Raw genomic sequence first — 20191 nt, 5'->3', positions numbered from 1 at the left:
GTATTACAAGTCCTGATGCGACTTTTTGACCAATCAGAGCTCTCAGTCTGAGAATCAGGTGAACGTCTCCGCCCACCGCTCTCTCATTGCAAAGAAGAAGGAATTCTCTCGTCTTTAAGATTAATTGATGGAGGTCGTGTGTTTAGACCTTTAGATTTTTACTTTTTAAACTACTTTACCTGGCACGGAGACAGAAGACGAGCGTCCTGTTGAACGCAGAGCGGGAGGACCTCGAGGTGTGCGTGGAAATACACACATATCTAAACTTTCGTCTGTTTTGTCACGGTAAGACACGCGCACCTGCACTTGCCTTTTTGGTTGGAAGTCCGTATGTGACCTGCTGTGAATTTCTTTGTAATAACGAGGATATTCTGCCTTCCCTGTTAAAACCTTGGGAGTGAGTTACAGTATTTTCTCTCAGTATATTGACTCGATTAATTATAGTTATTTATTTAGTTGATATCACACTTTTTATGATTTGGGTATGGTTACTAAATTAGTTTATTAGAGCTCAGGTGGCGTCTACGAATACTGATGAGTGTCTGTGTATGATATAATATATAATGTGTGTATGTATGTTTTTTTGTTGTTGTTGTTATCTGAAATGTCATTATCCAGAGCATATCCCACACTTGAACATAAAACTTCAGATATTATGTTAGGATTATCTAGTATTGGGCTTTCCAGGTCAGCTGTCAAGAGCCCATGCGGTTCCTGAATGCACCGGTGTGTAGGGAAGGTAGTGTCCTCCTCTCACACCTGTAACCAGTCTGTCTCATGGCAACAGGCGTGTCGAGGCCTGCATTAAAGGTTACAGTATCTAGGCGGGCAGCTCTCTCCATATAATTGGACCAGTATACCCTGAAGCACATGTTTGATTAGTTTCTCTTCAAACATTGACGGGAGGCAAAGAACGCTTGGGATGATTGTTGCCCCACCAGAATGATGTACAGCATAAGAGTTAGTGCATTTTTTTGTTGTTGTTACCATTCAGCTTAAAGTAAGCTGTTTTTAAAATAAATTGTAATTTGATGTATGCAATCCAATTATAAATATGATAATGTGGTCTTTATTTATTGATTAAATTACCTGCTTATATTCACCCTCACCAACAACTATGTGCATTTTAGACACTTTTTTTTAAACATTTATATGCAGCTGAAAAATACATTTTTATTCTTGTATTTATTTCAGTTTTTCAAATGATTATATTTTTAAAAATCAGTAAAATACATTTATTTATTTTCAGACATAAAATAATACAAATTTGTTTGGTTTTTAACTTGCTATAGCTTTGAATTATCTTGTAACTCCATAAGCAATATTAATAATGTGGATCTTTGAAGTATCCAAGTCATTTTTGCAATTTCAGCACTTTCCCTTATTCTTCATCTTATTTGTCCTTAAAGGGATAGTTCACTCAAATTAAAATTCTGTAATTTACTCACCCTCAAGTTGTTCCAAACCTATATGAATTTCCTTCTGCTGAACACAAAAGAAGAAATTTTGAAGAATATGGGTATCCAAACTGCATGATGCATTCCATCAACTGTTTGGTTTCCAACATTCTTCAAAATATCTTATTTTGGTTTTCAGCAGAAGAAATAAATTTATACAGGTTTGGAAACAATTTAAGGATGAGTAAATTACAGAATTGTCATTTTTGGGTGAACAATCCCTTTAATTGATGAAATTACACACCCTGAATACACAGCCACAGATGTGTACGTTTATTACAGAATAATAGGCTACAATTTGAAATGCACTTTTCTGGTAATGGTATCAAGAACAACTGAGTTTCTCCATTGTATGCATCTCTGAGTTGAACCATTATGTGATATATTACTGTACATTGTTCTCTGGCTCTGCATTTCTTCGTTTATCCACCCCCATTATTTTATGGGCTGTCCTGGCTTCTGTGTCCTTAATGTACAATGACTGCTGACCATTGTGTCCCAACACTCACTCTCTTGTTCAGCTCCGAGTTTGCTGGAGAGGATGGAGGATGGTCCAACTGCTGATTTAAACTTTTTGTGTTTTCTAAGGACAATACAACCTTTCATGCTGCCACCATAAATAAGCAATTCTTGCATAATTTTTGCAACATTTAGGTTCCATATCACATCATGTCATACTGTCTAGAAGGGAACAGTACTGTGAAGGTGTATTTCAAGATTGATCAATTATAAAAGATGTAAAGGATACAAATGTTAGATTTTACAGTAGTTGGTCATTGAGGGTTCTCTCCTGTTAACTTTTTGTAATTGTCTCCTTAGGCTCTGATCATTGGCGGTGATGGCATTCTGGGAGCTCACATCCACAGCTGAACACTTGTATGACAAGTGGATCAAGTTGATCGAAAATGCAGGTAAGGAGGTTTCTGACATTAGAGAGAAAAAAACCCCACTAATGCATGACCTGCAACAGTCAGATTCTGAAAGTAAAAATCCTATTGAAAATAATTTTGTCCATAGGGGAATTGAGTTTGGGCGATAACTTAAATCACAGACCTACTGTGAGCTATGAGCTTGTTTATTGATATATGCTTTTGTTGAAGACATCAGCCTGCATTATTTCATCTTATTTTTTCACAAACACGTTTAACAGTGGAGTTCCTCATGCCAAAAGAACTCTTTAGTACCCAACCACTCCCATGAAACACTGTAAACTGACAGAGTCAGGCTCCCTGCACTATTAAAGTTAAATAAACAAATATATTATTATATAATAAGTATATATTATATCTTGTTACATTTTGCTATATACATACATCTGTACCTATATAATCAACATATTTAAAACAATAGTTTTAAGTTTGTCATTTAAATAAAACAATGCTAGGTTTGGTTCATGGCTTATAACTCTATAACGGAGATCTATATTGGAAAAATTAATGGAAAAACGTCCGCAACCAATGTTGTTAAAAGGGGGTGGGTAAACGTGTTTTACACTGTTTAAAATCATTAGTGCATCAAATTACTACTAATTTTAGAAGTTGACTGATTCCGTTACTGAGTTTGTTGAACCGTCAGTTTCTCATACATCAGTGTAATTTATCGATCTCAGAGAATTATGGTGCACAACAGCAATATCGGACATAGATTAATGCACAACCTAATGCAGTTACAATAGATGTTGCTGTGCATTACACAGAGTTCAGATATTCTTGTGATGTGATTTCAGACCCGAGGACAAAAGACTGGCTGTTCATGCCCTCTCCTATCCTGCAAACGGCTATTATTTTATTTTACATCTTCTTTGTGACGTCACTGGGGCCCAGGATAATGGAGAACAGGAAACCGTTTAATCTGAAGCCGGTCCTCGTCATCTATAATTTCAGCGTTGTGGCGCTTTCTCTTTACATGTGTTATGAGGTACATGTCATTCTTTTTGCTGGCAGGCCCACCTGTTGTGTGTTTGCTTGAGAGTTTACAGATACTTTTTTTGATGAACATGTATTGTTAGAGTCTATTGAGTTATGCAGCCATTTCATTTCTTGTTTCATGCGTAGTTAACGTAGTGTGATTGCGTAGTGCTACGTCACACGTAGGCTCACTATTGGCCGACGCTGGTCGTCTGTGATGCGTGTGACGTACAACCTATGCGTACAACACAGAAGCACTTACGCTATTACACTAGTGAACTGACTCGAGGCCCACAGAGAAGGAAATCAATAGTTGAAATAAAGTCGTTATTTTGGGGGGTTTTGCGCACAAATATATTCTTGTCGTTTGATAAACTTAGGATTGAGCCACTGTAGTCACTTGGACTATTTTAACGATGTCTTTAATAACTTTTCGGGGCTGGCAAGTGTCAATCCCTTAGTAAGCCTATGGAGGACTGATACAGCTCTCAAATTTCATCAAAAATATCTTAATTCGTGTTCCGAAGATGAACAAAGGTCTTACGGGGTTGGAACAACATGAGGGTGAGTAAATACTGACAGAATTTTCCTTTTTGGGTGAACTATCCCTTAAGTTTACTCAGTTACAGTTTACTCTTCCTCATGTTGTTCCACAATTATATGATTGTCTTTTTGTGGCTCACAAAAGATGTTTTGCAGAATGTGGCTCACAAAAGATGTTTTGCAGAATGTGGCTCACAAAAGATGTTTTGCAGAATGTCTAAAGCAGCTCCTTTCCATACAATAAAAGTGGATGTGGTTCATACTGCCAGGCACTAATTAACTTGTTTGCTGTATTCTACATAATTTCTGAAGCCATGTAAATGTGTTGAACAAACTGAACATATCAGTTGTTTAGTGAAAATCTTAAGAGCTTTTGTTGCTTTTTTGCCCTTTTGGAAAATGTTTAAATCAGTCCATTTGTTTTCAAAAATCAGATTAGACATTCAGCTAAATATGAGTTTTTCTTGCCTTGTCAGGTATTTATAATGAGCTAATTTTTTTTTTTTTTTTTTTTTGTGAATGCATTCTTTAGTTTCTCCTTGGTAAATGGTATGGCCAAATGTACATTTCTTAAGTTCTTCAATTTCAAACAAGCCTCTTACAGGTGTATTCTTTCTTTGCAGTTTGTGATGTCAGGCTGGGGAACAGGATATTCATTTGGCTGTGATCTGTTAGACCCCTCTCAATCACCACAAGCCATGAGGGTGAGAGCAGAAGAAATGTTGCTTTACCTGCCGTGTGAAAACCTCTGCCCTGTTTTTCTTTTTCTTTTCTCATGTAACCTGGCACCAGGCTTAGGTATTTAGCTTAGATGTGGTTGGCTACACTTGACTTAAATGTTCCACAGAACCATTCAGACCTCCTGCAATACACTTATTTCTCATTGATAATATTGTATCCTTGTCTGATGAATTTTTGTATTTAATAGTTTGTTGGGCATTTGTGCTTTATCTATATTTCTCATTCTCCAGATGGCATGGACTTGCTGGCTCTATTATTTCTCCAAGTTCATTGAGATGTTGGACACAGTGAGTGATGTTTCCTATTTATTACCTTGATTTCATGACATCTGCATTGCTACTGCTACTGAAGCAAACAGCGTATATAACGGCAAACAGTTGTCTGTCACATCTTTGACATGCAGTGTCCTCCACTAATACTGGCACCCTTTGTAAAAATGAGCAAATGTGGCTATGAAAAGTATCTGCATTGTTTATCCTTTTTATCTTTCATAAAATAAAATAAAATCACAAATTCTAACCTTTCATTGAAGTAAAAAAAAAATACAATTTCAAGTGGAGGGAAACATTGTTGACAAATGTTTTTTTTCCAATGCATGTTGGCCACAATTACCGGCACCCATAGAAATTATCATGAGTAGAATATCTCTGAAGTATATTCTCATTCATATTTACGTTCTTTAGCACACCAGGGTGACTAGAAGCATGCAGTTGTCCAGCCATGACTTCCTTTTCCACAGGAGTATAAATGAGGAAACCACAAGGCCAAATTCCCTTAATCATTCATCACGATGAGTGAAACCAAAGAATATAGTTCTTATGTGCAGTAAAAGATTGTTGAGCTTCACAAAATAGAAAGTGTCTGTAAGAAAATAGCTAAAGCATTGAAAATCCCCATTTCTACCAGCAGGGCAATAATTAAGAATCAACTAAATTAACTTCCAATCATTTAAAGATGTTAGAAATCTGCCTGGATGACGACGTGTCTATATCGTCCTAATGCACGGTGAGGAGGATAGTTTGAGTGACCAAACACTCTCCAAGGATCAGTGGGAGATTAGACTGAGGTTAGTCTCGAGTCATTTAAAAAAAAAATGTATCAAACAACCGCTACATCACATGTTGTTTGGGAGGGTTTCAAGAAAAATTCACCAGATGGGTTTGTTGCAAACAGGGATAAAAATTCCCCATGCCCATGGTTAAATATACTGCTGGATCTTTAATGGTGTGTTCCTTTTTTCCTGGACATCTTGTTCAGATACATGGCATAATGGATTCTAGCAAATACCAACAGGTAAAAAAAACAAAACCTGACTGCTTCTGCTAGAAATCTTATAATGGGCCTTGGTTAGGTCTTCCATCAGGACAGTGATCTAAAGCAAACATCAAAATCAACACAAAAATGTGTCCCTGAGCACAAAATGAAGCTTCTGCCATGGCAGTCCCAGTTCCCTAACCTAACCGTATAGAAAATGAGTGGGATAAACTGAAGAGAAGAAGCGCCAACATGGAGATTTGGAGGGATTCTGTAAGGAATGGTCTCTGATCTCTTGTCAGGTGTTCAGAGCTGGCGAGCAGAGCTGTTATCTTGGGAAAAGGACATTGCAATAATTGGGTGCCAATAATTGTGGCCAACATGAACTAGAGAAAAACACAATGTGAGTTTCCCTCCACTTTTAGTTTCCACTTCAATGAAAGGTTAGAAGTTTTTGAATGAAAGATCAAAAGGAAAACCATTTTTTCTTACTGCTGCCTTTGCTCATATTTACCAAGAGTCAAGTCAAGTCACCTTTATTTATATAGCGCTTTTTACAATACAGATTGTATCAAAGCAGCTTCACAGTGATAACATGAAAATAATATAACAGAGTTTGTTTCTAAAAGAAAATTGCGTCAACGTCCACCTTAAGTAAGGCAGATCAATAATATTATTGAATATTAAATGTCCCCAACTAAGCAAGCCAAAAGACAAGGCAACAGTGGCAAGGAACCAAAACTCCATCAGGTGACAGAATGGAGAAAAAACCTTGGGAGAAACCAGACTCAGTCGGAGGGCCAGTTCTCCTCTGGCCAACGAAGGAACAGTGCATGATTTATGATTCGGGCAGCATTACAAGTCAGATTGGATCAGAACATTTAGAATATTTATCCATTTCCATCTTTTGGAAGTCCAAGTAATCACGCCGGTGTTGAGACGAGTTGTTGAGGATCAGTGCCGTCCACCATAGAGGGTCCATATCGCCGGTGTTGAGTCCCAATATTAGTAGAGGGCACTGTACACTGTCAGTCAGCAATATTATTAGATGGTATAAAATGGCAATATTGTGAGTCAGAGAGACAAAACTAAATCTATTGGGTGGGAAATTGGAAGCTTGCTTTTCTTATATAGAAGCAATATAAGTTAAGCTCTGTTTAAATCATCTATGGCATGCTGTCAGTTATCACAGAAAATAATTTTGACTCATTTGTCAATAAGCAAAAGTGCTTTTAATAGACAGTTGGATTTTTATTGAAACTATACATGCAAAATATCTAAAATATAAATGTTGTTTGAGTGATTGGATCAAAAACATTTTAGACTCCATTTAAACGTGAACATTGATAGAGCTGTCCTTTGTGTTCAGATCACAGAAAACAAATGTTACCGGGTCTTTTATCTGTCTTTTCTGGCCAGATCTTCTTTGTACTGAGAAAAAAGCAAAATCAAGTGTCCTTTCTACACGTCTTTCATCATTCCATCATGCCTTTCACTTGGTGGTTTGGAGTCAGGTTTTCTCCAGGTATGTCTTTATCTTTTTCCCTGATTGCAAGACTACACTTAACTCTTTCCCCGCCATTGTTGGAAAGTTCCTTCATTTGTGAGAAAACGCTTCCCCGCCATTGCGTGTTTTCACTGTTATACGCTAGGGGGTGCTATGACAAATCTACTGAAAGAGTACAGAATCTTCTGATCAAAACGCATGTGAAGAAGAATCAGAAACAAGCGAGATCGTATGCATATGTAAAATATCGCAATCATCAACATTAAGCAGCATATAAATCAAAACCGCCTAATGTTACTGAATGAAATGTCGACCCAGGACGACCTATAGGACTGTGGATGCATTAGGGGAGTTGATGGACTCCATCTACTCCGTCTAACGTTATGTTTTGGTCATCGTTCTGAATACGATACAGACGTAGTAGTCTTTGACAAAATCTGGATTTTCTCAGATTTTTGCTAATTTTTTTTAAATTGTATTAAATTTACCCACATTCAAATGTTGATTAAAAAGAATGCAGGAAGCTAGAATACATTTTTTTGTTTTGTTTGTTTGTTTAAAAGCAGAGACTCTGTTCTTTCTTTTGACGTGTTCAGGAATTCCTACAACAAAATATTCTGGGGGCCATGCCATTTTTGTGAAAATAATCAAAAATGTTGGTGGTGGCTGGCAACTTTTTATTTTATTTTTTACGCTGGCGGGGAAAGAGTTAAAAGATGCTTTTCCTTTTTTGTTGCAGGTGGTTTGGGGACATTTCACGCCCCCCTAAACTGCGTTGTTCATGTCATCATGTATACATACTATGGACTGTCAGCACTCGGCCCTGCCTTTCAAAAGTTTTTATGGTGGAAGAAGCATCTAACTTCAATACAGCTGGTATGTACATTACAACATTTTTCATTTATTTTTGGTGTGTATGTGGCGCTATAGAAATTAATTTTTAAAATCACATATGGATATGTGGTTTAGATCTGAATTTAAAATTTGTTTTTTGGTGTTTATACTAACAACTTAACTGATTTGAATCGAATTTGACACGCATTGTATTTTTGCTTGTGCTCTCTTTTCTCAGATCCAGTTTGTCATCGTAACCGGTCATATTAGCCAGTACTACTTCATGAAAGAATGTCCTTACACGTACCCCATTTTCATCTACCTCATTACTCTGTATGGTGTCGTCTTCCTCCTCCTCTTCCTCAACTTCTGGTACCATGCATACACAAAAGGGAAAAGGCTGCCTAAAGTCCTGCAAAACTCAACCATGCTACAGAACAACAATGACATACACCACAAGAAAGAATAACTGGTGCAGTGTGACAAACCAATCTGCAGTGACAATCTACCTAAAACAGCCTTTTGGCTACATTTTTATAAGCGTATTTATATGTACACCATAAAGTTTATCTTGATGCCCTAGGTAAAAAATGTTACTCTACAGACTGTGTGTTTCAGTCTTGGCTGGATCTTGCCATCCAACCTCAGCTGGGAATTTGAGTTGAACTCTGGGTCATTGCCTTAAGGGCTGCTTATGTTTCTACTCATGTTCCTCATCATTTTCTGCATACTGACGTGTTTCCCCTCCCTGTTTAATGAGATGTGAATGAGTCAGAAGCCTCCCAGCTCCTCACTCATGTCAGTCATTTCACTTTTATTGCCTTTTTTTTTATTGCTATGTTTAGATTTATGTCCCCATTTTTGGGTACATCAGTAAATAAGAGAAGTGTTGGCCTTTTTTTATTCTTCTCTCCCTTTGTAAATCAGAACTGTGGAGAAAATTCTACCACGAACACTTGGTGCTATATCCGTAATGCATATTTATGTGCTTTTCACCCTCTACATGTGACATTGCGTGAATGGTAGCAAGTATGGCAACTGTCCTTGAAGGAACCGATGCATTGATTTCATCTTGCACTATTGGTGAAGAAGGACCTGAATTTGGTTTTCTTTTTATTTTATACATCGTATCGTAATGAATGTCCTGGGCTTTATTGACCAGGACAGGAGCCTGAAATTTTTGTATAAATTTAGTATGTTAATTGACTGTTTTAAATATTTATGAAAAAAATTAATAAATGCTGTATTCGCTTATGATGGGGATTTTATTTTATTTTATAACTGCACCTTTTAATGAGCTGACTATACGTTGGGGAATTTGTCCCTATAAGTTAACTAAATTTCACAAAACCTGGGGGCATCCAGAGTAAAATAATTGTATATATTAGCTTTCAGTTTGTGGTTAATCTGTTGTGTGTCCATTTAGGGTTGTGTTGGTTTTAAATGTAGATGCATCCTATAAGATTTTAAATACCCAATTCTCATTTTTACCATATGATCTCAGCTCCCCATGTGGAGTAAAATGTTGTAACAATCAAGGGGTAAAAGCGTCTGGGAATTTTGCAGTCTCTGAACATTTGCTTTTTAACCCCTTAATTATTTTGTATATTTTCTTTACTTTTGTTTGACACTGTAAAGCAGTTTTTTCATGATTTAAAATTGGAGACCTTTAATTTTTTTTGGCATTGTTTTTATTTAACAAAAAAATACACCATTCGCTTTATCTTTGCAAGGAAGAATAAGGATCAAAAGTCCGCTAATTGTAATAATGCCTAAATTATGCTTTTTACATATTTTCAAGTATTTGAAATCATATATTTTCATATTTGTATTTGCAGGTATGTATTATTTATAATGATGTCCTATTGTAGCTGCACTGGTGGAAACCAATATCAAATGGTGTTTCTATTTGACGTTACCATGTAAATGCATCTTAATTCTGTCTGTCTTGAGATGCTGTGAAATCTAAAATACAATGTTTTCCAAGCTTGTGCATTCAAACTAAAACTACTTCCTTGTGCAATGGAAAACTTAAGTATGGTAAGTGAGATTTGTTTGAGAGGCTTTTGTAGTAGAACAAACATGTATGAAGCGGTTGCCTCGTGCTCACATGCAGGAAAACCGAATTCTTCTTACAGCATTTTTCACTGGTGCTTCATGGGTAATTTTGGTCTAGCTGTTAGAAGTAGGTCACGGTTCTCAGAATATGTGAACTACAGCAGGTCAGAATAAATTTGGATTGCTGTGAAGAATGCTCACATTTGTTTGGTACTTTGTCATTTTGAGGTGGGATCTGCTAATTAGATAAATTTGCGAAGTGAAACCCCTCTCAATGTCACAAAGAATTAAATAAAAACTACTGACAAATGCTGCAGGGAACATTTACTGCACTAATAAACACGTTAAATGCTGCACAGCCCCCTTCATCAAACAGTGTTATTTAGAGATCAAATTGGCTACATTTAGGTCTTTTGTTCCTTTTTAATACTGTTGTAGAGATGCTGCAATGTTTAATATTTGGACATCATTCTAACTAAATGCTCGTCCAAATCACTCAATTCCACAAAAAGACAAAACAGTTTTGTTTTTTTTAGCTGCCAAGAATGTTATTGACCAGAAGGATTGTCAAACAGATGTGGTAAGTTGTTTACTGATGGTGATCCAACACCCTCCATATTGGGACTGCACAGCTGCATGGTCATTACTGATTCAACAGATGTAGTTTGGTGGCAAAAAAAAAAAATTGTATAAGTAAGAAATGTGCACATTCTGATAGGTGTTAATGTCACCTAATCTGGTTGTAAACCCTCAGTTGTAGGCTAGTGGTTTGGAGGGATTTTGGGAATTTACAAATAAATGTGTCCTTGCTGTTGATATTTCATGCCTTCTGAGGCCATTTCAATTCCACCTTAAGACTACAAATGACTTGACTTTGCTGTTTGATTCATGAATAAGTTTGCCATTAGGTATTTCTCAGGAAAAAAAATTCACTATTGCCACCAGAACTGTTGAAACCTAAAGACAAACAAGCTGAGGAGGACACTCATTAAAGAGAGAGGAAGCTCCTTACCAGGTGGTTTTTTTTTACTTGCAGTACAAACATTCTTTAAAATATCATCATTTGTGTTCAGCAGAAAAAAGAAACTCATGCAGGTTTGGAACAACTTGAGGGTGAGTAAATGATGACAATTTTCACTTTTGGGTGAACTATACCTTTAGGGGTGTTACTTCTGGGGCTGTGGGGGTATAAGAAAAAGTTAGTCTCTTGGATTCACAGCATTGACCAACAGAAAGCTGCTTGAAAGTGACTTCTGTGTGAGCTGTGCTTCATACATTACATCGCTATTCGCTACACTGTACACTGGACAATAGACCTTTTTGCCAACAAAGTTTCACTGACATTTCACAAATTTAACCAAATCTTTACTCCATTGCAACATAAAATACGATCAATATAAATATTCACAACAGACATTTGAGGTAATTAACGAGTTAGAAAAGAGAAAAGATGCAGTAGCTTCATTGTCTGCCAGGCTTCTTTTTTCCTTTTTTCTTTCTTTCTGCTAGATGGTTCTGGCACTTGATTTTAAGGTCTAAACGAAGTTTTCATTCCTGTTAACTTGTATTTCAGCATATATGCAAAGTACAAAATGTAGTGTTATTAACGTGATTGTGAAAATGAAAATAATTTCATCCTCTTGACATTTTCAAACCTGTTTGACTTTGTCTGTAGAAACCAAAAGCAGATTTTAGGCATAATAGAACCCCAGTCACCATTCACTTTCATTGCATGAAACACAAGCAGAAACAAATTGTGTAAATCATTCATGAATCCATTCTTACACGCAATCGTCTCGTTCAATTCAATGCAACAATTTATGTAAAAATGTTAACTCGTGTTATGAATTAAGTCTTCTGAAGCAGTATAATAGCTTTTTTTACGACTAAAATTTAAGTTATAAGTCATTAATAATCTTACCCTCTAATAGAGATGTCTTATATTAAAATTTGGTCACAATGCAAATAATTAAGGCATAAGAACATAATTGACGCCAAACCTGTAATGTATCTAGGTAATGTGAATGATATTTGAACGCTGCAGCATGGGAGAAGATTTTCAGAGAATAATGGATCACATTTTTGTCTGTACATCACAAAAGGCTATTTAATGGCTTCTAAAAACTAGGAACATAGCATATAGATGGTTTTAAAGTATTATTTTTTTATTATTCATGTGCACTCATAATCTCTTGCAATGATGACATCTCTTCTCTGAGCTGTTTACTGGCGCAAGGGCGGGACAACCTGTCACTCCCATGATATCACAGCAATAGCAAACCACAACCATGTTAAGTTAACTAAATTAATAACTATTTTTAAAACAAAAATGAAACGTCACTGAACTTAATTAAGCTGAACTGACGCTATTTTCTTCTGAAAAACAAACTTTTTTGCATTATTTCCCTGTTATCTCTGTAAAGCTACTTTGAAACTGGGGCAGTCATGGCCTAATGGTAACCAGCAACCCAAAGGTTGCTGGTTCGAATCCAGTACCGGCAGGAATATGACTGAGGTGTCCTTGAGCAAGTCACCTAACCCCCAATCGCTCCCCGGGCGCCACTCAAGGCTGCCCGCTGCTCCGGGTGTGTGTATCCACGTTTGCAGTGTGTGTGTTCACTACTCACTACTCTGCACCTAATGTGTGTGCACTTACTTGGATGGGTTAAAGAAGCTGTTCGGATACACGTTACAATAGGGAAGAAAAGATTTATTGCGCAGCGTCTGACTTTAATGAACATCTGAGCTGTTATTACCTTTCAAATTAAATCGCAATTGTTTTAAGTGTTTTTTACCTAAACCTCACCATAGATCATTGTTTTTGTGTATTGATTTGATCCTCATCAAGATGGATAAAAGTGTTGTCAACACTTGAACTACCTCTGATATACTGTGAGATCAGCATCATACATTTGGACTTGTCTAATATATTTGTGTTTTGACTGTTTGTGTGTCCAAACATTCCAGGCAGATGGGAAATCATGACAGACATGGGTCAGAAAGATAGAGCTTGGTACTTGGTCCACAATATTAATAAAGACGTTTGAGTTATCAGGAATTACATTTACACACACACACCAATTTCCCTTCAAACATTTCATAAACAATAACAAACATATCGCATAGGAACTCCAGACAGTACTCATCACAAAAATGTTGGTAATGAGTATATTTGAAGTGCGTCATAGCTAGATATCCATGAGTAATTTATTACAAAATGATTTGTTTGCTTCCCTTGCTCTCTTAGAAGGTGGCTAGACCCTGAGAACATAAACTACTGGGGCGAGATAACTGTACTATGACGATATAGACTAGATTAACTCCATATGTGTGACTTTTTGGGCATTTGTTTGTTTTATTATATGGTGGTCTTTAGTATTTGATTCTGATTGGTCGATCTTGGCATTCAGTGGTCTGATATTTCCACAATTGCTCATGGCCAGGCCACTTATTCAGCGGCCTTGGTTCCCAAAGTATTTTTCCCATTAATTTATTCCCATTGGGATTTTTAATAAAAGTCTTCTTTAAAGAGTTATAAGTCATGAACCAAACCAAACCAACTGGTTATGAGGTGAATCACAACATTAAAATCTTTGATTTGAAGCAAAAAAATATTTTAAAAAATCGAGAAAAAAAGAAAAGACAACGGTACAACAGGACAAAGGCGTATTCCTTTGTAACACGATTTTTAATTGAAATAATGAGGAATGAGGGTTTCAACAAAAGCATACCATTAATTGACATCCTCAACCCTGAAGTTATTGCTAATAATCATCAGTCATCCTGTAGGCTAATATCGTTGCAGTGTGTCTTAAATGGAGTTGCACAATTTGTTTTTTTACTCTGATAAAATGTCCTGTCCTCCTTTTTATTTGTTTGAGAAAAAAAAACTCAAATGGCAAATTTAAATGTCTTTAAATTGTGTAAATTCTGTCCTCCAAATTCCAATATCTTATTTGTGATAAAGCACAAATTTGGTTTTAAATTGTGCCTAATTTTTTTATATATTTTTTGCTTCTCAGGACATGAATGTTGTGACCGTTGTCCCATGTCTTTTTATATGTTATAAATTCAGTGATATTTTGCCAAACAGATTTTATATTTTTGTACGTTACCTTTTTGCATTGTTCTTTTTTCGTGAATCGTTTTGTTTCATAACACTTCACTGTTTGATTTTTGCCAATGGGGCATGTTGTCACAAAAGATCATCTTGTGTTCAGTGAACTGTATCTTTTCCCCCAGGGCAATGATGCTGGATATGCTCAAAAGCTTGTTTTTGTGGCTGTGACTTTAAGGTATTTGCTTATGAAAAAATTGTTGTCTTCATTTTTCAGAAGTATGAAGTGTGAAAACTAGCCCCGTTCTCCCCAGATCACTGACATCGAGGCAGGGACCAGTCAAAGGGCATGTGAAATGAGAACTATCGCCTCCAAATGGACTACAGAGGTAAACAGTGCAAGGATTTTGACGATTTATTTCCAAAAGAAAACACTCAGCTGATTGCATATTCCCATGGTAGACATTCACATAAACACTTCTTTTGCTCTTGAGTTTGATAATTTGAGATGTATAAGTATCCCGCTATGATGCTGCAGTGGCCCCTGCTTTTTAAAACATCTCTCTGCTGGCTACTGCTGGAGGAACTTTAGGGAGGGGTGGGGGGAGATGGAACAGAGCGCTCTGATTGGCTAAAAGGCTGGGAACTCTGATATTCTTCAGTCCTTAAACCAAAGAGCATCACAGCACGAGGCACAGTGTCACAGGAAGCAAAGGGGACTTAGATGTTTCATTCTGTTTCAGCTGGACTGTATCGCAGTAGCAACCAGGATCAGTCTCTGGAGGATTGCATCTGTCATTTGTTCCTTTTCTCTTTCTCCAAGGATAAGAGTAAGTTCCCATTCACACTTTATTTACTTCCTTTTTCTTCTCTATGTACTTCCCAAAGGCATAGAAAGAATGTTTCTGTACCCTACAAGCATGTCTGCTCATGCTTTTCTAGTTGTCACCATCCATCTGTTCTAGCATGTGTCATCTTTAGCTTTAAGGCATGTGGAAAAAGACAGGCAGGTGCAAGGTGACTTTTGGGCACCTGACCCGTTCAGCTAACTCATCGTTGTACTGCATGCAAAGGGTTCTTTTAGAAGAGACATTTTTGATGGCATTTGCATCCTTAATCTATAAATAGAGCACCCAAAGCAGCCTGCTCTCACAGGGAACTGGAATGTCTTATTGTATCATAATCACAGCAAAGAGTGAGGCATTATGGTCAACATGCGCTTGTTTATTTGGGCTCGTATCCAATTGATGATACTAATACTGTTTTCCTTCCACATGTCAGTGTTTCCCCTCGTAAATGAAGTCATGTGTAAAATCGAGCCCATGGCTGTGTGGGAGTGATTCTGACTTTGTCACATGAAGTGAGCATTTTTGCATTCTAAAAAGCAATTGTTTTTAAGTACAGAGAGATGAAGATTTGTATCAAAATGATTTTTGAACTATGCTGATTTTTAAATGATACTTAATATGATACTTAAATGAAACTCAAATTTCACATTATACAAACCAAACAAACTGTAATCCTAAACCCTCCCCTTATTCCCTGTTGCTGTTATGCCAGTCAAAAAAAAAAGAGCATTTGAGATATATATATATATATATATATATATATATATATATATATATATATATATATATATATATTAATTGGTAGATTACCCGGTTTAAAAAGTGCATACAATATTGCCATTACATTCTTACACCATAGAAATCATATACAAAGCAACCTGAGCTTGATGAATGAACGCCTTCAAGATATGCCTGAAAAATATTCACAGATCTGTAAAAATCCCACTGGTTTATCAGCAATTTCATACCTAGTTTTCTTCATATGTAACATCAACTTGTTTTTATTGTAAAAAAAACAAAACAAAAAACAAACTCAGTGACCTGGAACATTTGAACAAATCAACATTACAAGTTCATTTTACAATCCAGTATTTTTTTAAAACCGGGAAGTTAACAGTCCATCATGCACTTTTACGATGTGCAAAAATGCTGAATCTGAAACAAGAAAACGTTCAAAAGGGCGTGGAATGACATATGATGTCAAGGAGGCCAGACAATGATGTCTTTGATGACGCCACCCTTTCCCCTCTAAAACATCTGTGCTCCTAATTGGTTCCTTATGACATTTTTAAGCACAATATCACTGCATTTATAGCCATGCTTTAATTAATGAACAGCCTTAAAGTTTGAAAGAGGTACAGACCACTGCTGCTCTCTAACACGTCTCCCTCATGAACTCTGAACGTAAGGCCTCAAAAGCTTGTGCGTGTATTGGCTGTCTGACTCCCTATTTTGCTTTGTATAGGCCTATTTGAACACATCTCTCATCCAAAACTTTGTTGTTCTGCTCCTTTGGCCATCAGTTTCCACTGTGGAGTCTGTGTCCGCATTATGTGCATTTAAGTTAATATATTTTATTATTTGAGGCATATTAAAATGATTGGAAATGTGCAGGCATGTCTGGGGATCAAGGCCAAACGCGAGTTCACGCTGGTTTCATGCTAAGAAATAAATTAAATTCATGCTTTAAGGTCAATCTGAACTCTTGACAGTGTTCTAAAGCTGATAGTTTGCAGTTTCTGTGTCCTGTGAATGTCATTTGAGGGCAAATGTCCAGACCAGAATTTACCTGGATAATCCTCATCTGTTAAATCAGTGCAAGGAACCAAAGGACCCTCAGGCGGCGTCATGATCAAATGAACTATGAAAGGCCACACAATCTCTGTGAGTCTAGTTTGTTCATTTTTATGTTAAAGGTGCACTCCAATGTTTTTTAAATGTGAGGATATGTGAGCCGCTGCTCTTTAAAGTAGGATTTACTTAAAAGCTTTTTTTCACTTGCTTTTTTAAGAAATTTACTTGCAATTATGTGAAAAAAATAAAGTAACACATTGAATTAAACGTTGCAGATTATTGGAATATGTTTTACAAGAAAATACTGTTCTGTTTTGTCAATTTAATAGTACTTTTAAAATATCTTATCATGTACACTCACAAAATGAGGACTCTAGTCATTTCAGTAGTTTAATTAAAGCTGTTTTATTTTTAATGTCCCAGGTCGTCTCATAGAGTCTGCCATCTTCATATGACCCACTCTTTCTTTAACCTTTTTATCAGATGCTTTCAATCACTAAATAAATAAATAAATCATGGGCTGATTAATTATAAAATGGCATATGGTCAGCAAAAACAATGTTATGATGCACATCCATGCAACTAGCTGTCAGTTTTTTGCACATTGTAATGGTAAAAGTTTATTGATGACATATTAACTGTGGCCTAATATTACAAAAAACTAAATGAAAGAAATGGCTCTTACATTTTTACATTTAATTCGTTACTAGACAATCTGTCCCAGGCTAAATTTAGGCAGATTACTATTAGCGTATGTCAAGGCCGTCTTGTTTTTATGACACCTTTTTGAACTTGCATCCTAAAGTAAGCTCCTCCTCAACAGTATATATGGAATAAGAAAAACCTTTGGTCATTTTCCATTTTAAGATTGTGTTTTAATATAATTCCTCAAACATCCTGTGAGCAGAGGTTGAAAAGCCTTTTCTGAACGGCATTAAAAGGAAAACAGTGCAGCCATGTTCCTCAAACTCTCTCATGACACATTAATAGTTCAATAACTTTAGCAGAAACGCAGATGGCAAGGCATCATGGGAATAACTGACTTTTAAACGTGTAGTAAAGGCAATGTTGATATTCAAAAATTAATGTATATGACCATAATGTGGGTTTATGAGCCACATCTTGCTAAATTATACATATGAAGACCTCTGGTTTCCTGTTGATGGTTATCTTTGTATATAGCCTAATAGATTTGAAATTATGTATAGGAAATGACATGGCTTTTGCCTTCACAATGTAAACTTCCCAAGCATACAAATATCCTTGTTCCTCGTGGAGATCACAAGGAGAAGAACTTTTGATTAAAATATCAACATTCATCATTTATTTTATAGAGGATGCTGTGGGTTGTAAGTGATCATATCAACTGCCAGTGCTTGATGGATTTCTTTGACGAACTTAAGCCAAAAATAATGTGGAAAAGGTTATGTTGTGCTTCCCATGGAACATATTCCGTAAACAATAATTGACATATGCCTATTTTAGCCTGTGACACTCACAAATATTTGCCTGGGGAAATAATTGTTTGAGAGTTTACATGAGACATGGGGCCTCTGTCTAAAAACACAAATTTCCACTGTAAATAGTACAATGTAAAGGGAGCTGTAGTTGTTTTATGATTAAAGTTTTTAGATAAATTAGCACGTAGCACAAGAATTATAGCTGTTTATTAACATGATTAACAGCATAGCAATATTATGTATTTGACATGAGTTTTATTTTATTCATTATAAATCATAATATACAATTTGTTTATTGCACTTTTAGCTGCACTAGCAGCATGCTAAACACATGGGAATGTAGAGTATGCAAGTTGATTCTGCCACATTACAGCCACTAGATGGTGATAGAACTGTATATAGACTATTTAGGGTACATTTTCATTCCATGGACGTTATTTACCTTCTTTAGGGTGTTAATTTAGACTTTTTGTGTTGCAAGGCTACTGCTCTGTAAGAAAATGTTGTTTATAGCATTCTTTCAAAATTTGGTTTAGTATGTAGCATGTTTTCATTTTGCAAGTTTAGCTTAACTTATCTCATTCTGTATATTTATGTTGAGTCTGTTGACTTCAACTTCAGCTTGAACTGAAAACAAATGTCCCCCCCCCTTTCACTCTGTTTTAAGTGTTTGGTTTGTCCTTCCTTCCGAGGACCTTTTGCCCCACATTTGGAGGAAAATGCCCTCCTAGATGCCTAATTTTTTATGTAACGCATTTCTTTTGAGTCAAAATTTGTCAGAAGTTTACTCTTTATTTTTGATTGACATATTTTGGGACTATATTTTCCATAAGGAGGCTTTTAGCCCATTGGACGCCTATATAGGTGCCCTATATTCACTTTTGTGCAGGAAAAAGAGGAATCCACTGAGAAAATGATTTCACTTGTGAATTATATTCTGACTGATGTCACTATACTGCAACAAAGCCTTTCCTAGCCAAATAGTAATGCATTGACATTAATAATCACCCATCCCTATAGTAGAAAAATTGTTTTAGGTTCTTGAATACCTCACAGCTAGGAATCTCAATTTCACATTAAAAAAATGATGAATTTACATTCTTATATTTAAACAGAGCATAAGAAAATATGGAAATGCTAACTTGAAGATTTTAGATTATTGCATGTGTCAAAGATTCTGTTTGGTTTTTGTCTTATTTGAAAGTGACTTTATAAAACGAGTGACTTTGTAGAACTGGCCAACTTTAAATAGGACAGAGTTTGTTTCACCTTATGAATTATTTATGAAGCACTAATTTAAGAAGTGTACACAATTCCAAGGTCATATCAAATACTTGCAATGATTATCATAAACGTAATGAAATATGTGACAGCTCAGTGTATGTAAGTGTATGTGTGGCATGCTGTAGTCTATGCTTCTGAAAGCAATTATTTCTTTTTTCATGCAAAACTGGCACTTGAACCGTTGGTTCCTAGATTATCAGCTTGTCCCCAAGGACCACAAACTCACTGATGAAAAGAATAGTACATTTATTCAAATGCAATTTCTGATGCCAGAACTGCACAAGATGTTTTTGTATTCTGGTAGTTTCCTCCTTAGTCAAAATGGGATTTGAGCCAAAATGTGGACATTTGGTCTTGTGGTGCGTCTCATCACTGTATTTTACTAGTCTCATGGTTTGTGTGATATCAAGCAGGATTTCATTTACTTTTAATTTATTCTAGGACTTT

General features: G+C 36.2%; 1 protein-coding gene across 1 annotated transcript; it reads left to right on the top strand.

Moving 5' to 3' along the window:
* The first annotated feature begins 35 nt into the window (after positions 1-35).
* Positions 36-10244, top strand: elovl7a (ELOVL fatty acid elongase 7a). Its single transcript, XM_077223553.1, has 8 exons — positions 36-285; positions 2277-2368; positions 3184-3374; positions 4531-4611; positions 4879-4935; positions 7322-7427; positions 8149-8285; positions 8482-10244. Exons 2-8 carry the CDS (start codon positions 2296-2298, stop codon positions 8710-8712), a joined length of 876 nt encoding a protein of 291 aa, XP_077079668.1. The 5' UTR covers positions 36-285; positions 2277-2295; the 3' UTR covers positions 8713-10244.
* Positions 10245-20191: the final 9947 nt, after the last annotated feature.

This window comes from Siphateles boraxobius, unplaced genomic scaffold, assembly GCF_051911475.1.
Source record: "Siphateles boraxobius isolate OS27281-9 unplaced genomic scaffold, OSU_SipBor_1 9, whole genome shotgun sequence".
NCBI classification, from domain to species: Eukaryota; Metazoa; Chordata; class Actinopteri; order Cypriniformes; family Leuciscidae; genus Siphateles; species Siphateles boraxobius.
This window is presented reverse-complemented; position numbering and strand designations above follow the sequence as displayed.